The 22202-nt window shown below is 40.1% G+C and overlaps 1 protein-coding gene across 1 annotated transcript; it reads left to right on the top strand.

Moving 5' to 3' along the window:
- Positions 1-3731: 3731 nt before the first annotated feature.
- Positions 3732-16202, top strand: mrpl9 (mitochondrial ribosomal protein L9). The gene is made up of 7 exons (XM_060942386.1): positions 3732-3993; positions 14032-14191; positions 14395-14519; positions 14970-15023; positions 15593-15700; positions 15820-15903; positions 16002-16202. Exons 1-7 carry the CDS (start codon positions 3907-3909, stop codon positions 16128-16130), a joined length of 747 nt encoding a protein of 248 aa, XP_060798369.1. The 5' UTR covers positions 3732-3906; the 3' UTR covers positions 16131-16202.
- The last annotated feature ends 6000 nt before the right edge of the window (positions 16203-22202 follow it).

Below are 22202 nucleotides of genomic sequence, written 5' to 3'. Positions count from 1 at the left end.
TTACTGAAAATGCCTGTTCACATAAATATGTTGTCCCGAACATACAGAGTATTTTACCGGCAAAGGCCGTGATAATTGGGTACTCTGGTGGCAATGACTGATAGAAAGATTGGATTCCAACAGATGCGTATTTATCCTTGACGAATGCACCCTCCGAAAATGGCTTGGACACTTTTGCGATCTCCCACGCGATGATGTAGCTCGTCTTCACTGCCCCTAACATGAAATAAAATGTACAACAAAGATATTGAGACACCCCTCTTTGAAAACAGTCGCATTTAACATTAAAGGAGAACTGAAGATGATGTATGATATTAAAACGAACCTTCATGTGTCTCTCGAGACTTTGAGAAAGCTGCTTGCTGTTTTTGAAGGTTTGAGGCAAGCTCATTTAGCTTTTCAGTCCTGCGTTGCTCGGTGAATTGGCTGTATTTGTCGGCGTGGGTCTCGTAATGTCTTTTGACATTGTATTCCTTCGGTACAGCCACTTGTTGCGAACAAATCAGACAAACAGGTTTTCCCCCTACTTCCCAGAAAAAGTATTTCTCTCTCCATTTTTCCTGAAAGATGCGACCCTCAGAATCAACTTTTCTCTTTTTAGACTGTTGTTGCTTGTGAACGAGCAACAACTAGCCTACTCTACATTAAATCCGGGTCATTGCATCTGTGCGTGCTGCAGCAAGCAGAGAGCAGCTAAAAACGAACCGATGGATTACACGAAAATGGAATCAAATTGAAACATTAGATTTAAAATCATTACGAAAAAAAACACAACATTCGATTTTTATTAATTTATTATTAAAAAAAAAAAGTCTCATGAACCACCGGGCCGGATGTGATGACCAATCAGGCCGTATCCAGCCCGCGGGCCGTTACCATGGCACCCCAGTTCTAGTCCAAGCTCAACAGTCGCAGGCAGCTGCGGGATCTCTAGGTATATAGATTCGTCTACCAGTGATTCGCGGTTTAGGAGATTTTGAAAATACTCCTTCCAATGGCGGTTGATGCTGTCATCATCCTTAAGGAGAGTGCCATCTTTATCTTTCACAGGAGCTGCGCCACATGTGCTAGGACTGTAAATCGCCTTTGTGACACTAAAAAAGCCACGACTATCATGACTATCCGTAAGATCTTGAATCTCTTTGGCTTTGTCAACCCACCATTGGTCCTTAATCCAGCGGATTAGCCTCAGCTTTAATGGTCTGATGAGCCTTCTTCTTGACCTCATTTGTTGGGTCATGCTGCCAGGTACAGAAGGCCTTCCTCTTTTCTTGAATAAGATTTCTAATAGCCTCGTCATTTTCATCAAACCAATCTTGGTGTTTCCTGCTACAATAGCCTATGGTTTCTTCACTGCTTGAGAGAATGGCTGCCTTTAGCTTGTTCCAGTATTCTTCCACTTCATCACATTGTATGGATTGAAGGCGTTGGTGGAGGGACTGCTGCAGTTCGTCACGCACTTCATGATCTTTCAGTTTCTCAACATTAAGTCTCCTTCTGGGTCGTTTTACCATTTTCTGTCTCCATCGGTGGATATTCAGAGCTGATGATCAGTCCAACAATTATCTGTGCTGGTGATTGCTTTGGTAATAAGGACCTCCTTCTGATCATGTGCGTGGATGATTACATAGTCAATTAAATGCCAGTGTTTTGATCTAGGATGTTGCCATGTGGTCTTGAATCTGTTCTTCTGGCAGAAGAGCGTGTTGGTTATGATAAGTTGGTGTTTGACACACAGAGTAAGCAAAAGTATACCATTGGAGTTACAGTTTCCTACCCCATTCTTGCCAATTGTCCCTTTCCAAAGGTTATAGTCTCTTCCAACCCTGGCATTAAAATCGCCTAGGATAATAACTTTATTCTCTTTCGGGATGTTTGTGATGATGGTATCCAGTGTTAAGTAGAAGTCTTCCTTGATCTCATCCTCAGCGTCAAGGGTAGGCGTGTAGGCACATATAATAGTAGCATACTCATTTTTTGCTAGCGTAAGGCGCATCGTCATAACACGTTCATTTACACTGCTTGGAAGTTCAGCAAATAGTTTAATAACTTCACTTCTAATAGCAAAACTAACACCGTGCATCCTTGGCTGGCCTTCAGGTCTGCCTTGCCAGAAAAAGGTGTAGCCACCACCATGTTCTCTCAGTTGTCCGGCACCTCCTCTTCGGGTCTCCTGAAGAGCAGCTATGTCAATATTGAAGCAACTTAGTTCCCGAGATACAAAGGCGGTTCTTTGTTCGGGTCGACTGGAGTGGTCTGTGTCATCCAGTAGGGTATGTACATTCCAAGTTCCAAGATTTAATTTGTGGGTTTTTTGACTGCTGAAAGATGATCCTGCTGGACGCGGTATTCCAGCCAGGTAGAAGTGGAGCAGACTATTTTTAGGGCACCTTTTCTAGCCCCCTCCCCACATCAGGGGTGAGCAGAGTAGATTCTGAAAAGGGCTGCTCAGTCACAGAGAAAGCTGCTGAAACATTCCTCTACTCCATTCCAAGATTGAGACGACTGAATCAGACTCTGCCACCTAACATGCCAGTCCAAGGCTAGGGACTCCCAGATCTCACTATCCTGTCCCTGTCGCCACTCACCGGTTGCCGCAGGACTTGGTTAAACATGGTATTGGTAGACGCCTTGTGCGTGAAAATTGTTTAGCGTGGGAAAGCTGGTGCACAACAGCAGACACACGGATACTTCACAGAGAAAGGGTCCGAACTCCAGTGGCAAGGAAACCTCGATGACTGGGGATCCAGACTCTGTTGCAGCCCTCATCCACCATCCCAGTTAAGAACGTCTTCATACTGTTCTGCCACTGGAGACTTTGGGGGGTTGCATGCTGGCCGTTGGCTCACAATGAGCTCATCCGCCATTTGTCAGGTCTTGTTTTTAATCCTGCAGGGTGACATGCCACCCTCCTCACCAGCATTGCACTGGTGGGGGAGCCGGTTTAGACACCGACCACCTGTCCATGCGGCAGGTTGTACTGGGTTACAATGTTACCAGTAGCAGACTCCCGTCTGACCTGACATCAAAATATATAATAGTACTTAAAACATATAATAGTACTTAAATGAACTATGGAGTGACTTCTCTTTCCTCCATTCAGGACATTGCACCAAGGCGCTGCATGTCTCGAGCCAGAAACATCATCAGTGACCCCTCACACCTTCACTATGGACTGTTCTCCCCTCTGGCCTCTGGAAAGAGGTTCCGCAGCATTCGGTGCAGGACCACCAGGTTCTGTAACAGCTTTTCCCCCAGGTCACCAGACTGCTGAACTCCAAACCCAAACTCTAAACTTCTATTTATAACTTGAACATTCCTAATTCCACAGGTCACTTTATAGTATTGCATTTTATAATATTTTTGCTGCTGCATAATTTAATTTAATACACTTCATATTTAATTTTGTGCTGAGCCAAACTGCAATGAAATTTCGTTCGGTGTCCACTTGTTGCAGACTGAATGACAATAAAGGTTGTCTAAGTCTAATATGCTGATTTTTTTAGATAAGTTTAGAATTAGTAGAATGTGGAAAAAACAAGCACAAATCTTACATTATTTATTTAAAAAGGTATATAAATGATGAAAAACTACAACAAAAGATTAAAAAACAAGTGATTAAAATCTCCAGGAGAAAAAAAGTCCATCCCTGGAATGAACTGCTACAAAGCGGCGGCCGCTAGAGGGCAGTACTGAGCGCGCGCACAGCGATTCAACTACAGAGTGAAGGAGAAGAAGAGGAGGAGGCGGAAGCAGCCGCTGAGGAGCTTCAACATATTCACATGGCGCGTGAACATAAACACGATTAATGAGGATTAAATTAATTTAAACCGTTAAATATGTTTTAAACACCGCGCCCGGTTTTACTCGCGCTAGTTTATCATCGCCTCGTGTGTGTTGTTGGTGATGTTCGCGCGCGCGCCTGCTCGGTTTGTCCTTGCCGGTGTGTGGAGTTCAGGCCGGAGTCAGAGCTTCAGCTGCACACCATGCAGGGTAACAGCTCATCATCATAATATCATCTCATCATCATCACACCATCATCACCATCACATCACTATCATCACATCATATCACCATCATATCACATCATCACATCATATCACCATCATCATCACACCACCATCACATCATCACCACCATCACATCATATCATCATCACCATCACATCATCTCACCATCACATCATCTCACCATCACATCATCACCACCATCACATCATATCATCATCACCATCACATCATCACTATCACATCATCTCACCATCACATCATCTCACCATCACATCATCACTATCACATCACCATCACATCATCACATCATATCACCATCATCACATCACCATCACGTCATCATCACCACCATCACATCATCATCTCACCATCACATCATCGTCATCACATCATCATAATATCATCACATCTTATCACCATCATCACATCATCACCATCTCATCATCACATCATATCACCATCATGATATTATCATCATCATATTATTATTATTATTATTATTATTATTATTATTATTATTGTAAAGGACCACCATTGTCCTTGTATGCGTTTTGTCATTTTGCCTGGGAAAAACAACATATAAATGTCTAATTTATTTTCTAACTTATTCACTAATATTTCTATTTTTGTACGTTTTGATCCGATTTGCATGTGAATTTGTGATTGAATAGTGTGTGAGTGAATGAATGAATGAAGGCTTTATTTCAAACATGTCAGAGTAGTAGAAAACAGAAGAGAAAAACACAAAAAACAAAAGAACAAATAAAAACACTTAATTCAGTTAAAAACAATGGAAACAATATTAACTTAACATGTTTGAAAAGGAGTAGGAAGAAGCATTAGCTTATTTAATCCTTCCCCCTTTCCAATTAATTAATACTATTTACTATTTACTTCCTGTGTGTGTATATTATTTATTTATCTTTATTGTTATTATTATTTTTATTTACTATTTTAAAATCACATACTCCTGAGCACAAGTAATTAAACATATTTGCCTGTACCAACAAAATAGAAAATAAACAAAATAAACAAAGTAAATAAAAATATGTGCAAAAAGCCCTAGTGCTCGTCCCACCCTTCTTCCTCCCTGTCCCGAGTGAATCCCATGTGTTTGTCCCGCGGTTTGAATATACACTCATGCTTGGACATTGCTTCAGCCCCCCGACAGTCTGTTCCACAATTTCACTCCACATACTGAGATGCAATGTGTTTTTAAGGTTGTGCGAGCAAAAAGATGTTTAAAGTTCATTTCCCCCCTCAAATTATATCCCCCCCTCTTTCTGTAAAAAAACCAGTTTTTGAATGTTGACTGGAAGTCGGTTGTTTATTGTTCTGTACATGATTTGTGCTGTTTGAAAATGCACCAGATCTGTGAGTTTTAGTATTTTTGATTTTAAGAATAAAGGATTAGTATGTTCTCTGTAACCAGTGTTATGAATTGTCCTTATGGCTCTTTTCTGCAGTATAATCAGTGGTTGTAATGTACATTTATAAGTATTACCCCAAATCTCTACACAGTAATTTAAGTATGATAATATTAGTGAGCTGTAAAGAAAGTGGAGTGATTTGTGGTCCAGGAAGTGTTTTGCCTTACTCAGTACTGAAATGCTCCGTGACAGTTTGGTTTGTACTCTGTGTTTTATGTGGGATTTCCATGTTATTTTATCGTCCACAATTACACCAAGAAATTAATTTTCATATACCCTTACAATATCAACCCCAGCTACCTGTATTAGTGCTTGAGTATTCCTTTTACAATTCCCAAATAACATTTAATTTAGTTTTATTAAGGTTTAAAGATAATTTGTTCCTGTCGAACCACTTCTTTAATTTAGACAGTTCTGCAGTGATCATCCCCAGAAGATCCTGTAAATTCCCCCCTGAACAAAAAATATTTGTGTCATCTGCAAATAAAACTAATTTTAATAACTTGGAAACTTTGCAGATATCATTTATGTAGAGAATGAACAGTTTTGGACCCAATACTGACCCCTGAGGGACACCACAAGCAATGTCCAAGTATGAGGAAGTGTAGTCTCCCAACTTCACAAACTGTCTCCTGTCCCTTAAATAACTTTTCACCCAGTGCAAAACTATCCCCCGATCCCATACCGTTCCAGTTTATTGATTAATATGTCATGATTGATTGTGTCGAAAGCTTTCTTGAGGTCGATGAATATTCCAATTGCGTACTGTTTGTGATCTATAGCGTTAGTGATTTCCTCAACTGATTCCATTAATGCCAGTGCTGTTGAACTGTTTGATCTAAATCCGTATTGGCAGATTCTACCATAACAGAGGCCAGTTAAGTCCCATCTCCTTAAATTGCTGAATTGATTATTTTGATCATTCTATTAAGTTTTTCTAGTAGCATTTGGGGTCTTGGACATTCACAGTAAATTTTAGGACAGTAGTCCTGGTAACTAATTAATAAAAGCCTGACATGACAGACATGCTAAATGACAATAGAAACACATCGGTTTCTATCATCAAAATCTGACAGACAAACTAACGTCTACCATCATATTCTGACAGACACTCTAGATGACAATAGCAAAAAACTGTTTCTTACATTATTAATCTGACAAATTTAGTAATAATATTAAATACCTCATCACTAGAACCAAATAATAAAATAAAATATTGAAATAAAAAAGATAAAATTTATTTTCAAAATTGAAATATCAACAATAATTGTCAGAACAGTGATAATAGACACGACTGTGTCACTTTCGCGGGGAAATAACACATTGAAATGGCCTGTCGGCTGAAAGGGTCGCAAGTGGCTCTGATTTATCTCAACTTACGATAGTTTTACTCCAGAAAAATTTAAATATGAATGCACAAATATATTCTCAATGTTTCTATCGTCAAAAATTTCTATCGTCAGGATAGCTGACTGAAAATCTTACCTTGATTTATTTGATGAAATCTAGCTGTCAGAACTCCAAGTCTTGCCCGGAAGTAAATGTCTGCTGTCACAAAAATCATGCGCAGTAGAATTTCCTCTTTTGGCCCTTTTCCACTACCCTTTTTCAGCTCACTTCAGCTCGCTTCAGCTCACTTCAGCCCGACACGGCTCGCGTTTCGACTACCAAAAACCAGCACGACTCAGCTCGCTTCAGCCCTGCTTAGCCCCTAAAACTCGCACCGTTTTGGAGTGGGGCTGAAGCGAGCCAAGCCGTGCCGAGTGAGGCTGGGGGCGTGAGCAGACACTCCCCTGTGCACTGATTGGTGAGGAGGAGTGTCCTCACATGCCCACACACGCCCCGCGAGCGCGCTGGGATCTGTAAACACCGCAAACCCGGAAGAAGAATAATTACGAATTACGAGGATTTCTGAAGCCTTATGCGCCTCGCCTCATCTATACGCTCTTGCCAGTATCTGTCCGCGTTGTCGGTGACAAAAAGCCACAGCACCAAGACCAGCAACACTAATGACTCCATGTCCTCCATGTTTATTGTTTACTATTCGGGTCGTGAGACTACCGCTTAAAAGCTCACTGAATCAGTGACAGACAGAGCATCGTGGACGAGTTCGCGGAGCGCAAGGCTCGTCGTATGCCCTTCAAATAATGCGCGCAGTAGGCTATTGATGTTTTATTATGAGCCATGTACAGTATGTCGCCTAATGTTTTTTTGTTTCTGAGTTACATGTTCGTTTGAAGGACTTAATGTACAAAATAACATAGTTGCACCCCGTAGTGTTGAAATTGGTAAACACAGTGCATTCAGTGAGGTTTGCACCGCCCTCCTTTTATTTCTGACTCTTCCTGTCACCGTTGCAACCTCTGAGCGCTCATTCATATGCCCTTCAAATAATGCGCGCAGTATAGGCTATTGATGTTTTATTATGAGCCATGTACAGTATCCTAATGTTTTTTGTTTCTGAGTTACATGTTCGTTTGAAGGACTTGATGTACTAAATAACATAGTTGCACCCGGTAGTGTTGAAATTGGTAAACACCGCAGTTGCGGACATTTTGTAGCCTAAAATGATGTTATGATAAGCTTTAATAAAGGGCCCGGTCATTTGCCCCGCCCCCGGCCCGGCTCTGACTTGTTCCGCCACTGTCACTGATGTCACTGTTTGCGCTGCTTAACGACATCACGTGACGTCCACCCACTTTCGCTAACTCCACCCAATGTGTCCACCCACTTCCAGCCAGCACGGTTCAGCGCGGTTGTAGTCGAAATGCAACTCCAACAGCCCCGCTCAGCTCGACTCAGCTCGACTCGGCACGGCTCAGCCGCGTTTGTAGTGGAAAAGCGGCATTTGCGTCAGTCAACATGTGCGTGGCGAGGGCTTGAATTTTGCTATCGTCAGGTGCATTTGACTGACAGACTGACGATAGCATTTTTTAAAAATAACTGTGGGCTTCTCTCGTGAACGAAATAGTTTTTTCGCTGTTAATCTATTTCAACTCTATCTGTTGACACCCAAAAATGATAAAGCCTGCTTCCACACGATAACTACCAAAGATCCATAATGGCTGAGGCCATGTACACACGTAGCTGGGTATTTTTAAAACCGAACATTTTCCCCCCCTCCGTTTATAAAAATGTTTTATCCACACCACCTCGTCTTCGAAAAAAATCCCTTCCACACATAACCGAACATCTGCGTTTTCAATCACATTCATAAGCATTCCAAACCTGTAGATGGCATTATTTCCCCAAATCCTACCCCCAATCACATCAGAATAGCCCTCTGTTGGTGTCACTTCTGCCTAAACATAAAACATGGCGCCAAGCTCGTTCGTCTGGACAGACTCGGAGACAGAATTGCTTCTAAACACAATTTTGGAGTATAAACTTCAAAAGACGCAAGAAAACGTTGATTGGGAATCTTGTCAGTAGTTGGGCTTCTAAAATTAAACATGTAAATAGCATCTGCACAATAATTAACGCTTTCAAGGCACTACTCCAATCCATTACTCTTTGTCCATGCTTAATCTGGCTTCTGCAGTAAACAAAGGTCGCACGTTTGACGTCAGGGCAGATTTGTTGTCATTTTTTTGGCGCAGATTGTGACGTTCTAAAACGCAAAACTCCGGTTATCTCCGTCTACACGAAAAGGCATACACAGAGTTTTCAAAAATCTTCACTTTGCCCGGAGTTTTTTTAAATATTCGTTTTTGATATGTTTTCATGTGGATGACAGGCCAAAACGTAGAAAAATATCTTCGATTTAGCAGATACCCGGCTACGTGTGGACGGGGTCTGAGTCTATCGTCAGGTCATCTGACAGAAATTCACTGACGATAGCAACAGGGATAATGAAAGGGATTTTTAAAATGGGAGTTATGTCTGTCAGATATGTCAAAGAAATAGAACTTTATTCTTTAAAAATCTTTTATTGATGTACTCAGTGTATTTTTAAATGACGTGCTGTTTTAGAAGACCAAATACCATGTTTTCAATCTTGAAAATATTACCTCACTGAAAAAAGGACAAGAAAAATTTCTTATTTTGTGGGCAAGTGGTTAATGGATCCAGTTACGGTAGAATCTGCCTATTGACTGTCAGAGAGTAATTTATGCTTATCCAGGAATTTGTCTAATCTGTTGTTGAATATTTTTTCTAGAATTTTTGAGAATTGTGGTAATAAAGAAACAGGCCTGTAGTTTGTGTAGTGGTGTCTATCCCCAGTTTCATACAGCGGCACAACTTTAGCTATTTTCATTTTGTTTGGAAATTTGCCGGTTTGGAATGGAAAGTTACAGATGAAAGTTAATGGTTTTGAAATTCCCTCAATCACAATTTTCATATCAATGTTATCACAATCAGTAGATGTTTTATGTTTGCAGTTTTTTACAATATCGATTATTTCTTTTTCTTCCACTGCTGTGAGGAACACTGAGCTTTGATTTCTATCTATAAGATTATCATTCCAATCCTGCGATGACGATGGATCAGGGATTTTTTTCTGCCAGGTTTGGTCCAACACTTACAAAAAAAAAAAATGATTAAAACTATTAACTATATAATCTATATTGTCTTTCTTAATGTTGTTATCTATAAGGTACTGAGGGTAACATTGTCTAGAGCCATTTTTGATTATATTATTTGATAAATCCCATATTCCTTTAATATTATTTTTGTTTTTATTTAATATTTCATGGTAGTATTCCTTTCTGCTAGCTCTAATAATATTGGTTAACTTATTTTTATATTTATTCTCTGCCTTTTTAGTTTTCTGTTTTATGAATTCTCTATACAGCGTATTTTTCTTTTTACAGGCATTTTGTAATCCCTTGGTGATCCATGGTCGATCCGTGTATTTATGTTTCCTGCTATATTGTTTAATTGAACAATTTTTGTGATACAGTGATGTAAATATCCTCAGAAATGTTTCATATGCATTGTCAATATCATTATTCTTGTATATAGCGTCCCAATTTTGCAAGTCATTCTTAAATGCATTCATGTTTTCCTCTGTCCTCAGTCGTCTATATGTTGGTCTTGTATCTGGATGATTTCCTTTAAAATTGCCGTCATAAACTGTAAAAACTGGTAGGTGGTCACTGATGTCAATGATAAATAATCCGCTCACAGTATTGTTTTCAATGTCATTAGTGAATATGTTGTCGATTAATGTGGAACTCTATGATGTGATTCTGCTGGGTTTGGTGATTTTTGGATAAAGGCTCATACTATACAGTGTATTAATGAATTCGTCAGTCATTTTATGCTTCTTAGGATTTAAAAAATCAATATTAAAATCACCACAGATGAAAATACCTTTCTGATTCATCCTCGAAAAAGACGCCTCGATCCAGTCCTTGAATAAGTCCATACTAGAACCTGGTGTTCTATATATACAGCTGATTATTACATTTTTGTTTTTTTCTGTACAGATTTCAATAGTTATAATTCTAACAGATCGTCAGTTGCAGTTGAGATATTTTCCAATATCCTATAATCTAAATTTTTGTCCACATATACAGCCACACCTCCTCCGCCTTTGCTCTTCCTGTTTATATAGTTGAGTTCATATCCATCCATCTCAAAATCCATCCCCTTATCAGCGTTGATCCAAGTTTCTGATACTGCAATAATTTTGAACGGTTTTGTAAACTGACTTACGTAGTCCTTAATGTTATTAAAGTTTGCATACATGCTTCTGCTGCTGAAATGGATTATGGATAATTTGTTGTCAGTTCTAACGGTCTGATTGTATTGTTCGTTTGTATAATAATAGCAGTTGTCATTAATATTGCAAAAGAATTTGTTGTCCGGATCTATATCGTTTTCTATATCCAGTAAATTATAATCGGAATATTGAAAGGTTTTTAGCTCCATATTGTTATGATCAGGAATCCTTTGAGATGTGCCATCATTAACTCCAGATGCAGGTGAATGAGTTATTTCCGACGATGTCATAGTTGTGTGTTGTAAATAATTCATCATACTCCTTACAGTCCGGTTTATGGTGATTTACATGTTGATCCTGGGATTGAGATGCTGGCCTCTTCTGCCCCTCGGACCTGCTTGATCCATCCTGGTGCCCTGTGTCTGGTCGGAGTTTTATCGCCCCACTCCTGTGAAGGACGCCCCCATGAGGACAGTTGAGGGTTATACCTGTTAAAACTGTTAATATTATAGTCAGGCTGTCTGTTGTTGCCCAAATGAGGATGGGTTCCCTTTTGAGTCTGGTTCCTCTCGAGGTTTCTTCCTCATGTCGTCTGAGGGAGTTTTTCCTTGCCACCGTCGCCACAGGCTTGCTCATTGGGGATAGATTAGGGATAAAATTAGCTCATGTTTTAAGTCGTTCAAATTCTGTAAAGCTGCTTAGCGACAATGTTTATTGTTAAAAGCGCTGTACAAATAAACTTGATTGATTGATTATTGGTACCTGTCCAGCTCCTCCATGGTCTTGATGACCACAACCTTGGCTTGCTCTGGCGTCCCGTTAAGCTTAATGAATATTTTACAATTATTGGTCCATGTGCTTTGAATCTTTCCCTGTCTTTTCAAGTTGCGTGCCTTTCTTGCGATGTCAGAGTTTTGTTTTATAAGATGCTCATTTATGAAGATGTCTGTCCCTTTCAATTTCCTTCCCAGTTTCAGCAATGCAGTCTTGTATTTTCTGTTTATGAATCTCATGTTTACAGCCAGTGTATTTCTGTCATTTCTCCGGGGCAAAGTATGGCTTGCCTCCACGGTGTTTAAATCCACTTCAACGCCCTTTGAGTGGAGGAAAGCAGCCACCTGTTGCTCTGTCGATCGGTCATCCTGCTCACCGGGCTCCACCCCGTTGTCAGTGGTCACTGCCCGGGCATATGACCGGGGTTTAATGCAGAGCCCGGTGATAATCACATCCTTGATCCTGGAGTACTGCTCCAGATCCGCCACTCTGTTCTCCAGTTCCGCCAGACGCTGGTCTTTCTCGGCGTTCTGGATCCGGAGAGCCTTCACCACCTCCACCAGCTCCAGGATGCCTTTCTGCTGCTGTTTAACAGCAGAAATCTCCTTAGCCAAAAACTCCAGGGTCGTCTTGAGTTCCTCGCCCTCCTCTGCTGTCATTGTCCTCTTTGGCGGCATGCTGCTGCTAGGTAACGCTGCCCAACGCCGGGTCAGATGTTTGCAGCTGTTTGCCTAGCCACCGGCTAGTTAGTTTGCAAACTAGCCAACTATCGTGCAAGTCCAGTTCCAAATCAGCGTCATAAACCAGGCACTGTCCACTGGCCGAAATCCAAAATCACTAGTCGAGAATCAGTAGTCAAATTAACTTAGAAATATAGTCCGAAGCCGAGCACCACACACACCAGCGAACGAGCACCGCACACAGGAAACAGGAAATGTGTGCTCATAGTACTGAATTTAGTCCTGTGGGTGACCCCGTAGTTTGCACAAGGGGGAGATGTTTGTAAAGGTAGCCTGCAGGTGGGAGTGACTGGAAGCTGCTTTGTTTGGGCCTAAGCCGCATGAGTTTTATCTCCAAGTTTTTTGTATTTTATTTACACAAGAAAAGCTCATTTTGATGTCTGTTTTAACGACAGAAGATTATCATATTATACATTTTTCTTTGCATTCCTTGGTGAGCACAGCGAGGTATGTTTATTTAGTCATAGTTTATAAGTCATATCTGTGTATGTATGAAACGTGGTTGTGTGTATGATTGTTGCTTTCACATAATGAGAAGTTTGTACTTGTGGAAACTAGATGCTAAGATGTTTATTGTTTGTTTGTCTTGATACAGTTTTCACGGTGCTATTAGGCTAAGACGAAATGGGTTAAAGTTGATGCTGTTACGAACGAAAATAAAAGAAACCTTAAGCATCTATCGAGACTCTCTTTGGGATCCAAGGGCTGCTACAATTATTATTATTATTATTATTATTATTATATTTCTCTTTATCACTCCATGACACTCCACCTCCATTCACCTCTCACAGAGTGACCCCTGACCCCAGTCACTGCGCTTCCAGAACTTTAATCTCTACAGTTTCACTTTAAATGAGTGCGGTTTTGGACCGGAAGTGAATCTGCTCTCCAGCAGAGTGAACTCTGTCCCTGAAAGGGTTAATCTCTCATCTCACTCACTGTGGCTCTTCAGAGTTTTAACGTGCACAGACTTACGTTCTAGTCAACCCGACTTATAATAAACATTTATAATCAGTAATAAACACAGGGTGTCACAGTGGAGTGTGAGATGGAGTGATGTTGATTATTTTCCTAAAACATTAAGTGTTTTATTCCTCTGATACCCCAACCGCTTACTGACCTTACAGTGGATTCAAATCAAACAGCGTCGCAGTTATGATTCAGTTTTAGTCACGTTTCATGTTGAGATGAGTTTGTTCCTGCTCTCACTGACGCTACAGCAGCTTTAAAGTCATTCCTTCACCAGACTCTCGCTTTCTCTTCTCTTTATTCTGTCCATGCTGAAGACAGAAAACTTCACCTCTGACTGCTGCTCAGTGCTGACACTGGAGACTCCTTCCATACATGTTAAAAACTCACTCTGTGTGTGTGTGTGTGTGTGTGTGTGTGTGTGTGTGTGTGTGTGTCAGAACACAGTGATTGTGGAGCGCTGGTGGCAGGTCCCCCTGTCGAAGGAAGGCAGTCCCCCAAGACTCTACCCTCGCCGTCACAGGGTTTATCGCTTAGTGGAGGACACGAAGCACAACATGAAGGATAAAATGGAGCTGCTGCTCACGCAGACCGTCCCCAGTACGTACAGCACTCACAGATCCTCCAACACACACACGCACACACACACACGCCCCATCCTAAAACTTGGGTGTGTATTAAAGAGCTGAGGTTAAAGGTTTAGTGTGAGCATGAAGCTGAAATCAGAGGTGAGTGTGTGTGTGTGTGTGTGTGTGTGTGTGTGTGTGTGTGTGTGTGTGTGTGTGTGTGTGTGTTTGACACAGAGCTGGGCGGCCGAGGGGACACGGTGTTTGTGAAAAAGTCTGTGGGACGGAACAAGCTGCTGGCTGAAGGTCTGGCTGTTTATCCTTCACCTGAGAACAAGCAGCTGTTCGCTGAGGAGAGACGCGTAAAACTTTTCATATTTATCTTTAAAAGCACAGTGTGCTGATGTTCAGGTTCACCTACAGACTGAGAAACTTTCACTCTGATCACCAGGTCATATTTTAATCCTCAGCACTGATCAAACCGAACCGGCCTCCTGCACGTTTACCTGAGCTCCGTCTCACCTGCTTCAGTCCCGTCTAACACACACTTTACACGTCAAACAGAACTCCACCCTTCTCTCTCTCTCTCTCTCTCTCTCTCTCTCTCTCTCTCTCTCAAATAACGGCACGGCTTTTAGGACAATTCCCTGAATATAAAACAAAACATCCATAATATCAGGATCGATTCTGTTCCATCAAATCAGGAATATAAACCGTTACCATGGTGAAGGATCACACACCTGATCATCAGCACCTGCGTTTAATTTATTCATGAGATGATAATGAGTTATTAACCCTCTCCACTTCATCAGTTACTGCGAGAGGGGAAGAAAGAGGACAGAATCCAGACGAGGACGGGACAGCTCGTAAGGGGACACACACACACGTTTCCTGCCACAAAACCTCAAACTAAATCTCACAGCAACGTCTCAGAGTGCAGAATTTCACAAATAAATAAAATAATTATACTGTTAACCACATTAATTTACATTTACATATTTTTATATTTTATATATTGCTGATATATAAATTTGTAGGAGGTTTTTCTCAAATTTCCAAAATAAACTGAGCTCCTTGTTGCTTCTCCGAGTTTCAAAAAGAATTTTCTCTTAAAAAACAAAATCACTCATTTGGCAAAAACAGTAATTTAGTTTTACATTAAAAACATTGTTTTTTTTATTCAGGAATACATTTTTATTAATTATTCAGAATTATAAATTCCTTTATTTTTTCTTTGTCCATATCTATGGATTTATATTATAACTTGTCTGTATTTTTTTTTATTTGCTGTTATTTTGTATAATTAGCCTTTGTGTTACAAAAGCAATAGTTTTTAAAAAACAAACTCGAGAAATATACAAACACACTCCAGCTTCATAATAAACTAATGACATAAATACAATATTTTCTGAAATCTGTTGTTCCTCCTCCCCAGACGGTTGAATTCCTGAAAAAGTCCCCTCTGGAGGTTGGGATCCGACCCGCCGCTCAGCAGCAGTTCCTCCTCACCAAGGAAATCGTTTGCAGACATTTTTTGCGAAAAGTGAGAAACAGGACATTTCAGTTTTGTCTAAACGGTCTTTGTGTTGTTAAAATTAAATTCTCTTATCGTTAATGTTCTTGTTAAAGTCATAACAATGAATGCTCTGTGTGTGTGTGTAGCTGGGCGTGGTCGTCCCTCCCCACGCTCTGACGTTACCTGATGAGCCGATCACACAGTTTGGAGATTTCTGGTGTGACGTCACGGTGAGGAGTTTAAACCCAGTAGGGGGGGGGGGGGTGTTTATTTATTACTCATTAATTGAGGTGGTTACAGTAACGTGTGTGTGTGTGTGTGTGTGCAGGTGAACGGCTTGGACACAGTGCGAGTGCCGCTGTCTGTCGGGCCCTATGTGGATCCGAGAACGAAGAAACTAATGAAACTAGAAGCTGCAGCAGCGACGGAAAACAAGCCAGAAACAAACTCGGAGTAAAGATCCGAGTCTCAGTCTGACCTTCAACCTTCTGTCAAAATAATTCTATTAAATCTACATTTTTTTTTGTCACGTCTGTGCTTTATTGAAAATAAACATTAAGTTAACCCTTTCCAGGTGAGAGGAGTTCAGGTCAGAGGTGTTAATACAGCAGCGTTCCTGAATTCCCACAGCCTTCAGCTTAGAGGGGTCACAGGGTCAGTGAGGATGTTGGGTTTCTCTCGAACCACAGATCAGGATTCTTTCCACTTTGATGGAAAACCGCTTACAGTGGTGCTTGAAAGTTTGTGACCCCTTTAGAATTTTCTATATTTCTGCATAAATATGACCTAAAACATCAGATTTTCACACAAGTCCTAAAAGTAGATAAAGAGAACCCAGTTAAACAAATGAGACCAAAATATTATACTTGGTCATTTATTTATTGAGGAAAATGATCCAATATTACATATCTGTGAGTGGCAAAAGTATGTGAACCTCTAGGATTAGCAGTTTTGATTGATTGATTGATTGATTACTTTATTCTGAACAATAAAGAAGAAAGATATAAAAATTTTAAATAAAAAAATACAATAATCAAAACATCATCATAAACAAACAGAATAGCGTAGCCACAAGGCAATAACATAACAATGTTCAGAAAGGATTAGGAAGAAGTAATAACTTATCCAATCCTAACCCTCTATACCACCGCTAATCAAATGTCACTTTCCACCACAATAAACTATATATACAAAAGAAAACAAAAGCAATAAACAAAAAAGAAAACATACCAACATATCAAAACATACCGACATGGTATAATATCGACCAAATCAAATCATATATACAGATACTTATGTTATGCATATAGACACACATACAATACATATATACAGTACATACATATACACATACCTATAACTATACACTAAATACAAGAAGACCAGTCACAGACTTACTCTCAATTTCATCATCACCTATATAGTCTGCCTGTCCTCATTCTCATATATTTTTATTAACATGTTTTTATATAATTCTTTAAACAGTTTTATGTTGGTGCTATTTTTGAGTTCATTATCCAGACCATTCCACAATTTCACCCCACAGACTGTTATGCACATACTTTTCATAGTTGTTCTAACATTTACTCTCTTAAAATTCATTTCCCCTCTCAGGTTATACCCACCCTGCCTTTCCATAAACGTATTTTGTACCTCACCCGGAAGAAGGTTATGTCTTGCTTTATACATAATTTGTGCAGTCTTGTGTTTAACCAGATCATTGAATTTCAGAGTGTGTGCTTTTACGAATAATGCGTTTGTATGCTCAAGATATCCCGTATTATTGACAATTCTTATTGCTCTTTTTTGTAATGTGCATAACGGCTGCAGGTTAGATTTGTAGGTATTACCCCATATCTCCACACAGTAGCTCAAATATGGAAGTATGAGTGCATTATACAGAGTATGTAGTGATTTATAGTCCAGAATGTGTCTTGATTTCCCCAAAATTGCAGTAATCTTTGCTATTTTTGCTTTAACATGATTAATATGCGGTTTCCAGCAGACTTTATGATCAACAATCACACCCAGAAATTTTATTTCATACACTCTTTCTATGGTTATGTTGTCAATTTTCAATTCAACTTGAGGGTTCGACTTATATTTTCCAAATAACATAATCTTTGTTTTACTCAAATTCAATGACAATTTGTTTACGTTAAACCACCTTTTTAATTTATTCATTTCGGTTGTGATTGTTTCCATAAGCTGCTGTGCATTGTCCCCGGCGCAAAAGATGTTTGTATCATCAGCAAATAATATGCATTTCATTATACTTGATACATTACATAAATCATTAATGTACAATATAAACAGTTTAGGACCTAAGACAGACCCTTGCGGTACTCCACATGTTATGGGCAAATACTCAGATGTGTGATCTCCAATTTTTACAAATTGTTGCCTGTTACTTAAGTAGCTCCTCACCCAGTCCAAACCAACCCCTCTGATACCATACCTCTCTAATTTTTTGAATAGAATGTCATGATTTATTGTATCAAATGCTTTCTTTAGATCTATGAAAATTCCCATAACATGTTTTTTATTGTCTATACCATTTGTGATTTTCTCGATAAGTTCCATTAATGCCAGGGTTGTTGATCAGTCTTTCCGGAATCCGTATTGACTGTCAGCTAAAAGTTTATATTTTTCAATGAAATTGTCTAGTTTTGCTGTGAACAGTTTTTCGAGGATCTTGGAGAACTGAGAGAGTAAAGAAACTGGCCTGTAATTTGTGTAATGGTGTCTATCTCCACATTTATATAAAGGTATAACTTTAGCTATTTTCATGTTGTTTGGAAATTTACCAGATTGAAAAGACATATTACATATGTGAGTAAATGGTTCTGCAATTTCTTCAATAACTTTTTTTATTAAACTCATATCAATATCATTCCAGTCAGTGGAGGTTTTACTTTCACTTCTCCTTACAATGTCTATGACCTCTTTTATGCCAACTGCACCAAGGAATATAGATTTAGGATTTCTCTCCCATCGAGCAGCCTCCGCCCCTCCAGGTGTGTCTGTATCTTGAATCTTTTCTGCCAAATCTGATCCCACATTTACAAAGAATCTATTAAAACCATTTACCACTTCCTCCATATTATTTATTGATCTGTCATTCTCAATATAATGATCAGGGTAGCTTGTGTTTTTGTTTTTAGCTCTATTCCTAATAATACTATTCAGTACATTCCATAGCCCCTTCATATTATTTTTATTACTATCTAATAATTTATTATAATATTCCTTCTTACATGTCCTCATAATGCTGGTTAATTTATTCTTGTATTTTTTATATTTAATTTCTGCCTCCAAAGTTCTTTTTTTTATGAATTGTCTATACAGTTAATTTGAAGGTGAAATTAGAGTCAGGTGTTTTCAATCAATGGGATGACAATCAGGTGTGAGTGGGCACCCTGTTTTATTTAAAGAACAGGGATCTATCAAAGTCTGATCTTCACAACACATGTTTGTGGAAGTGTATCATGACAAACAAAGGAGATTTCTGAGGACCTCAGAAAAAGCGTTGTTGATGCTCATCAGGCTGGAAAAGGTTACAAAACCATCTCTAAAGAGTTTGGACTCCACCAATCCACAGTCAGACAGATTGTGTACAAATGGAGGAAATTCAAGACCATTGTTACCCTCCCCAGGAGTGGGCGACCAACAAAGATCACTCCAAGAGCAAGGCGTGTAATAGTCAGCGAGGTCACAAAGGACCCCAGGGTAACTTCTAAGCAACTGAAGGCCTCTCTCACATTGGTTAATGTTCATGTTCATGAGTCCACCATCAGGAGATCACTGAACAACAGTGGTGTGCATGGCAGGGTTGCAAGGAGAAAGCCACTGCTCTCCAAAAAGAACATTGCAGCTCATCTGCAGTTTGCTAAAGGTCATGTGAGCGGTGATTGGGTTGCGCATGCACATTCTGTGCTACGCACTTCCTGGTTCCCGAGTTGTTTACGACAAGTCTTTTTTCCATGAGTGTTGGCGTTAATTACTAATCTTTTTTTTTTTTTCTACAAATAATTCTCCAGTATCCTCTTCATTTGTTTATTGTACTTTTGCTTTCCTTTTTCTGTTTTTTTCCTCTTTTTTTGGAAGAACGCCAAGACCGGAAGCTTTCTTTTTTTTCTCCTCCTGTGTAAAGACCACAAGCGGAGGCTATCCACATCGGATCTGCTTTAATATCAACAGATCTTCGATTAAGGTACATGAATCCTTTCATCATGGCACACCTTCAGCCTGTTCAGTGTGCTGAGTGTAGGATGTTTAGTTATTCTTCCTCCGTCGCTAGCGATAGCTTTATTTGTGATAAATGCAGAGTAGTTAGCTCTCTGACAGAGAAGATTATAGTGTTAGAAGTGCAGGCTTTAGAGAAGGCCAGTGAGAATGAGAACAGTGTAGTTTCTGTAGGGGAAAGTCTGGATGCCCTAGGTGGAGTTGGTAATCCCCCAACTCCGGCATTAGAGCCCTTACAGCGGGGCAAATGGGTGATGACTCGGCGGCATAAGCGTAGAGCCAGCATAGAGCTACTGCTGAGGCTCGCCCACAGGAGCATCACTCCTCTCCGCGTCACGTGCCAAACAGGTTTGCTCTCCTTAGTGATGCACCCACTGAGAAACCTGAAAGAGCTCTGGTTATAGGGGACTCTATCATACGGCATGTGAAATTAGCTCAGCCTTTAGGGGCACCAGCAGCTTTAGTCAGGTGTATACCGGGAGCCAGGGCACCGGACATAACAGGTAATCTTAGGGTCCTAGGCAAGCACAGGTTCTCAAAGATAGTTCTCCATGCAGGAGCTAATGATATACGCCTTCGTCAGTCTGAGGTTACTAAGAGTAACTTTGTAGAGGTGTTTAAGTTAGCGAAGGCGATGTCCGATGCTGTAGTATGCTCTGGCCCCATCCCAGTGTGGCGGAGTGATGTAGCTTACAGCAGGTTATGGTCACTGAACCGCTGGTTGTCCAGGTGGTGCTCTGAAAACAGTGTGAGCTTTATAGATAATTGGGCTAATTTTGAGGGCACTGCTGGCCTGTTAGGGCGGGACGGTATCCATCCCACTCGGGAAGGTGCTGCTCTCATTTCCTGCAGCATAGGTCATAGTCTCAGAACAGGCCTAGTTAACCTCTGACAATCCAGAGTCAAGGCCAGGGAGCAGAGGAACAGGCTAAACCGACTGTCTGCTAGCTGCACAGAGTCGTCACTCAGGGTCCACTACATCGAGACTGTGTCTGTTCCCCGAGCTCAACAAAAAGGTAGAAATATTCAGAGAGTTTGTTCCAGTAACCTAATCAATATAAAATTAGATCATACTGACTGTACAGCTGCTGCCAGCACCTTTGATCTAAAGGTGGGGCTATTAAATATTAGATCTCTTACATCTAAAGCACTAATGGTTAATGAACTCATTACTGATCAGGAGTTTAATGTACTTTGTTTAACTGAAACATGGATTAAGCCAAATGAATATATAGCATTAAATGAAGCGAGTCCTCCTGGATACAGTTGTATACACCAGCCTCGTCTAACTGGCAGAGGAGGAGGCGTCGCGGTTATTTATAACGATTATCTAGGTGTAACACAAAAACCTGGTTATAAATTTAATACATTTGAAGTTCTTCATACTCATATAATGTATGTAGCCTCGAAAAATAAGTCTACCCAGTTAATTCCATTGCTTATTATTTACAGGCCCCCGGGGCCATATTCTGAGTTTCTTTCTGAATTTGCAGATTTTATCTCAGATCTGGTTCTTTCCTTAGACAAAGCTTTAGTTGTCGGAGATTTTAATATTCACTTCGATAACCCAGAAGACCCTTTAAAAACAGCATTTGTGTCCATTTTAGATTCAGTAGGGATTAATCAGAATGTCATAGGACCGACCCATAATGGTGGTCACACCCTCGATCTAATACTAACATTCAGGTTAAACGTAGAAAATATAGTCACACTTCCACAGTCTGAAGTTATCTCAGATCATTATCTCATCTCATTCAAACTATGTCTGAGTAATAATATATGCGTCTCACCACGCTACTGTATTAAACGTACATTCGTGTCAACTACTGCACAGAGCTTTATAAATGATCTCCCAGAGTTATCAACTTTGATTGGGTCACTGTCAGCCCCTGCAGAACTTGATCAGGCAACTGAATGCTTAGAGTCAACATTCCGCCATACCTTAGATAATGTAGCTCCTCTTAAAAGGAAAATGGTCAGAGACAAAAAATTAGCACCCTGGTATAATGATGACACTCACACTTTAAAACAGACCACTTGAAAATTGGAACATAAATGGCATCAAACAAAATTGGTAGTGTTCAAATTAGCTTGGAAGGAGAGCTTCCTGAAGTATAGAAAAGCTCTTAGTGCTGCGAGATCAACATATCTCTCCTCCCTAATAGAAGATAACAAAAATAATCCTAGATTCCTGTTTAATACTGTAGCAAAATTAACCAGGAATAAGTCCACTATCAACACATGCACACCTGCAGTATGGAGTAGCAACGACTTCATGAATTTT

The sequence above is a fragment of the Neoarius graeffei genome, chromosome 16, assembly GCF_027579695.1.
Source record: "Neoarius graeffei isolate fNeoGra1 chromosome 16, fNeoGra1.pri, whole genome shotgun sequence".
Lineage (NCBI taxonomy): Eukaryota > Metazoa > Chordata > Actinopteri > Siluriformes > Ariidae > Neoarius > Neoarius graeffei.
The sequence above is the reverse complement of the archived record's forward strand: the minus strand, read 5'-3'. Positions and strand labels throughout refer to the sequence as shown.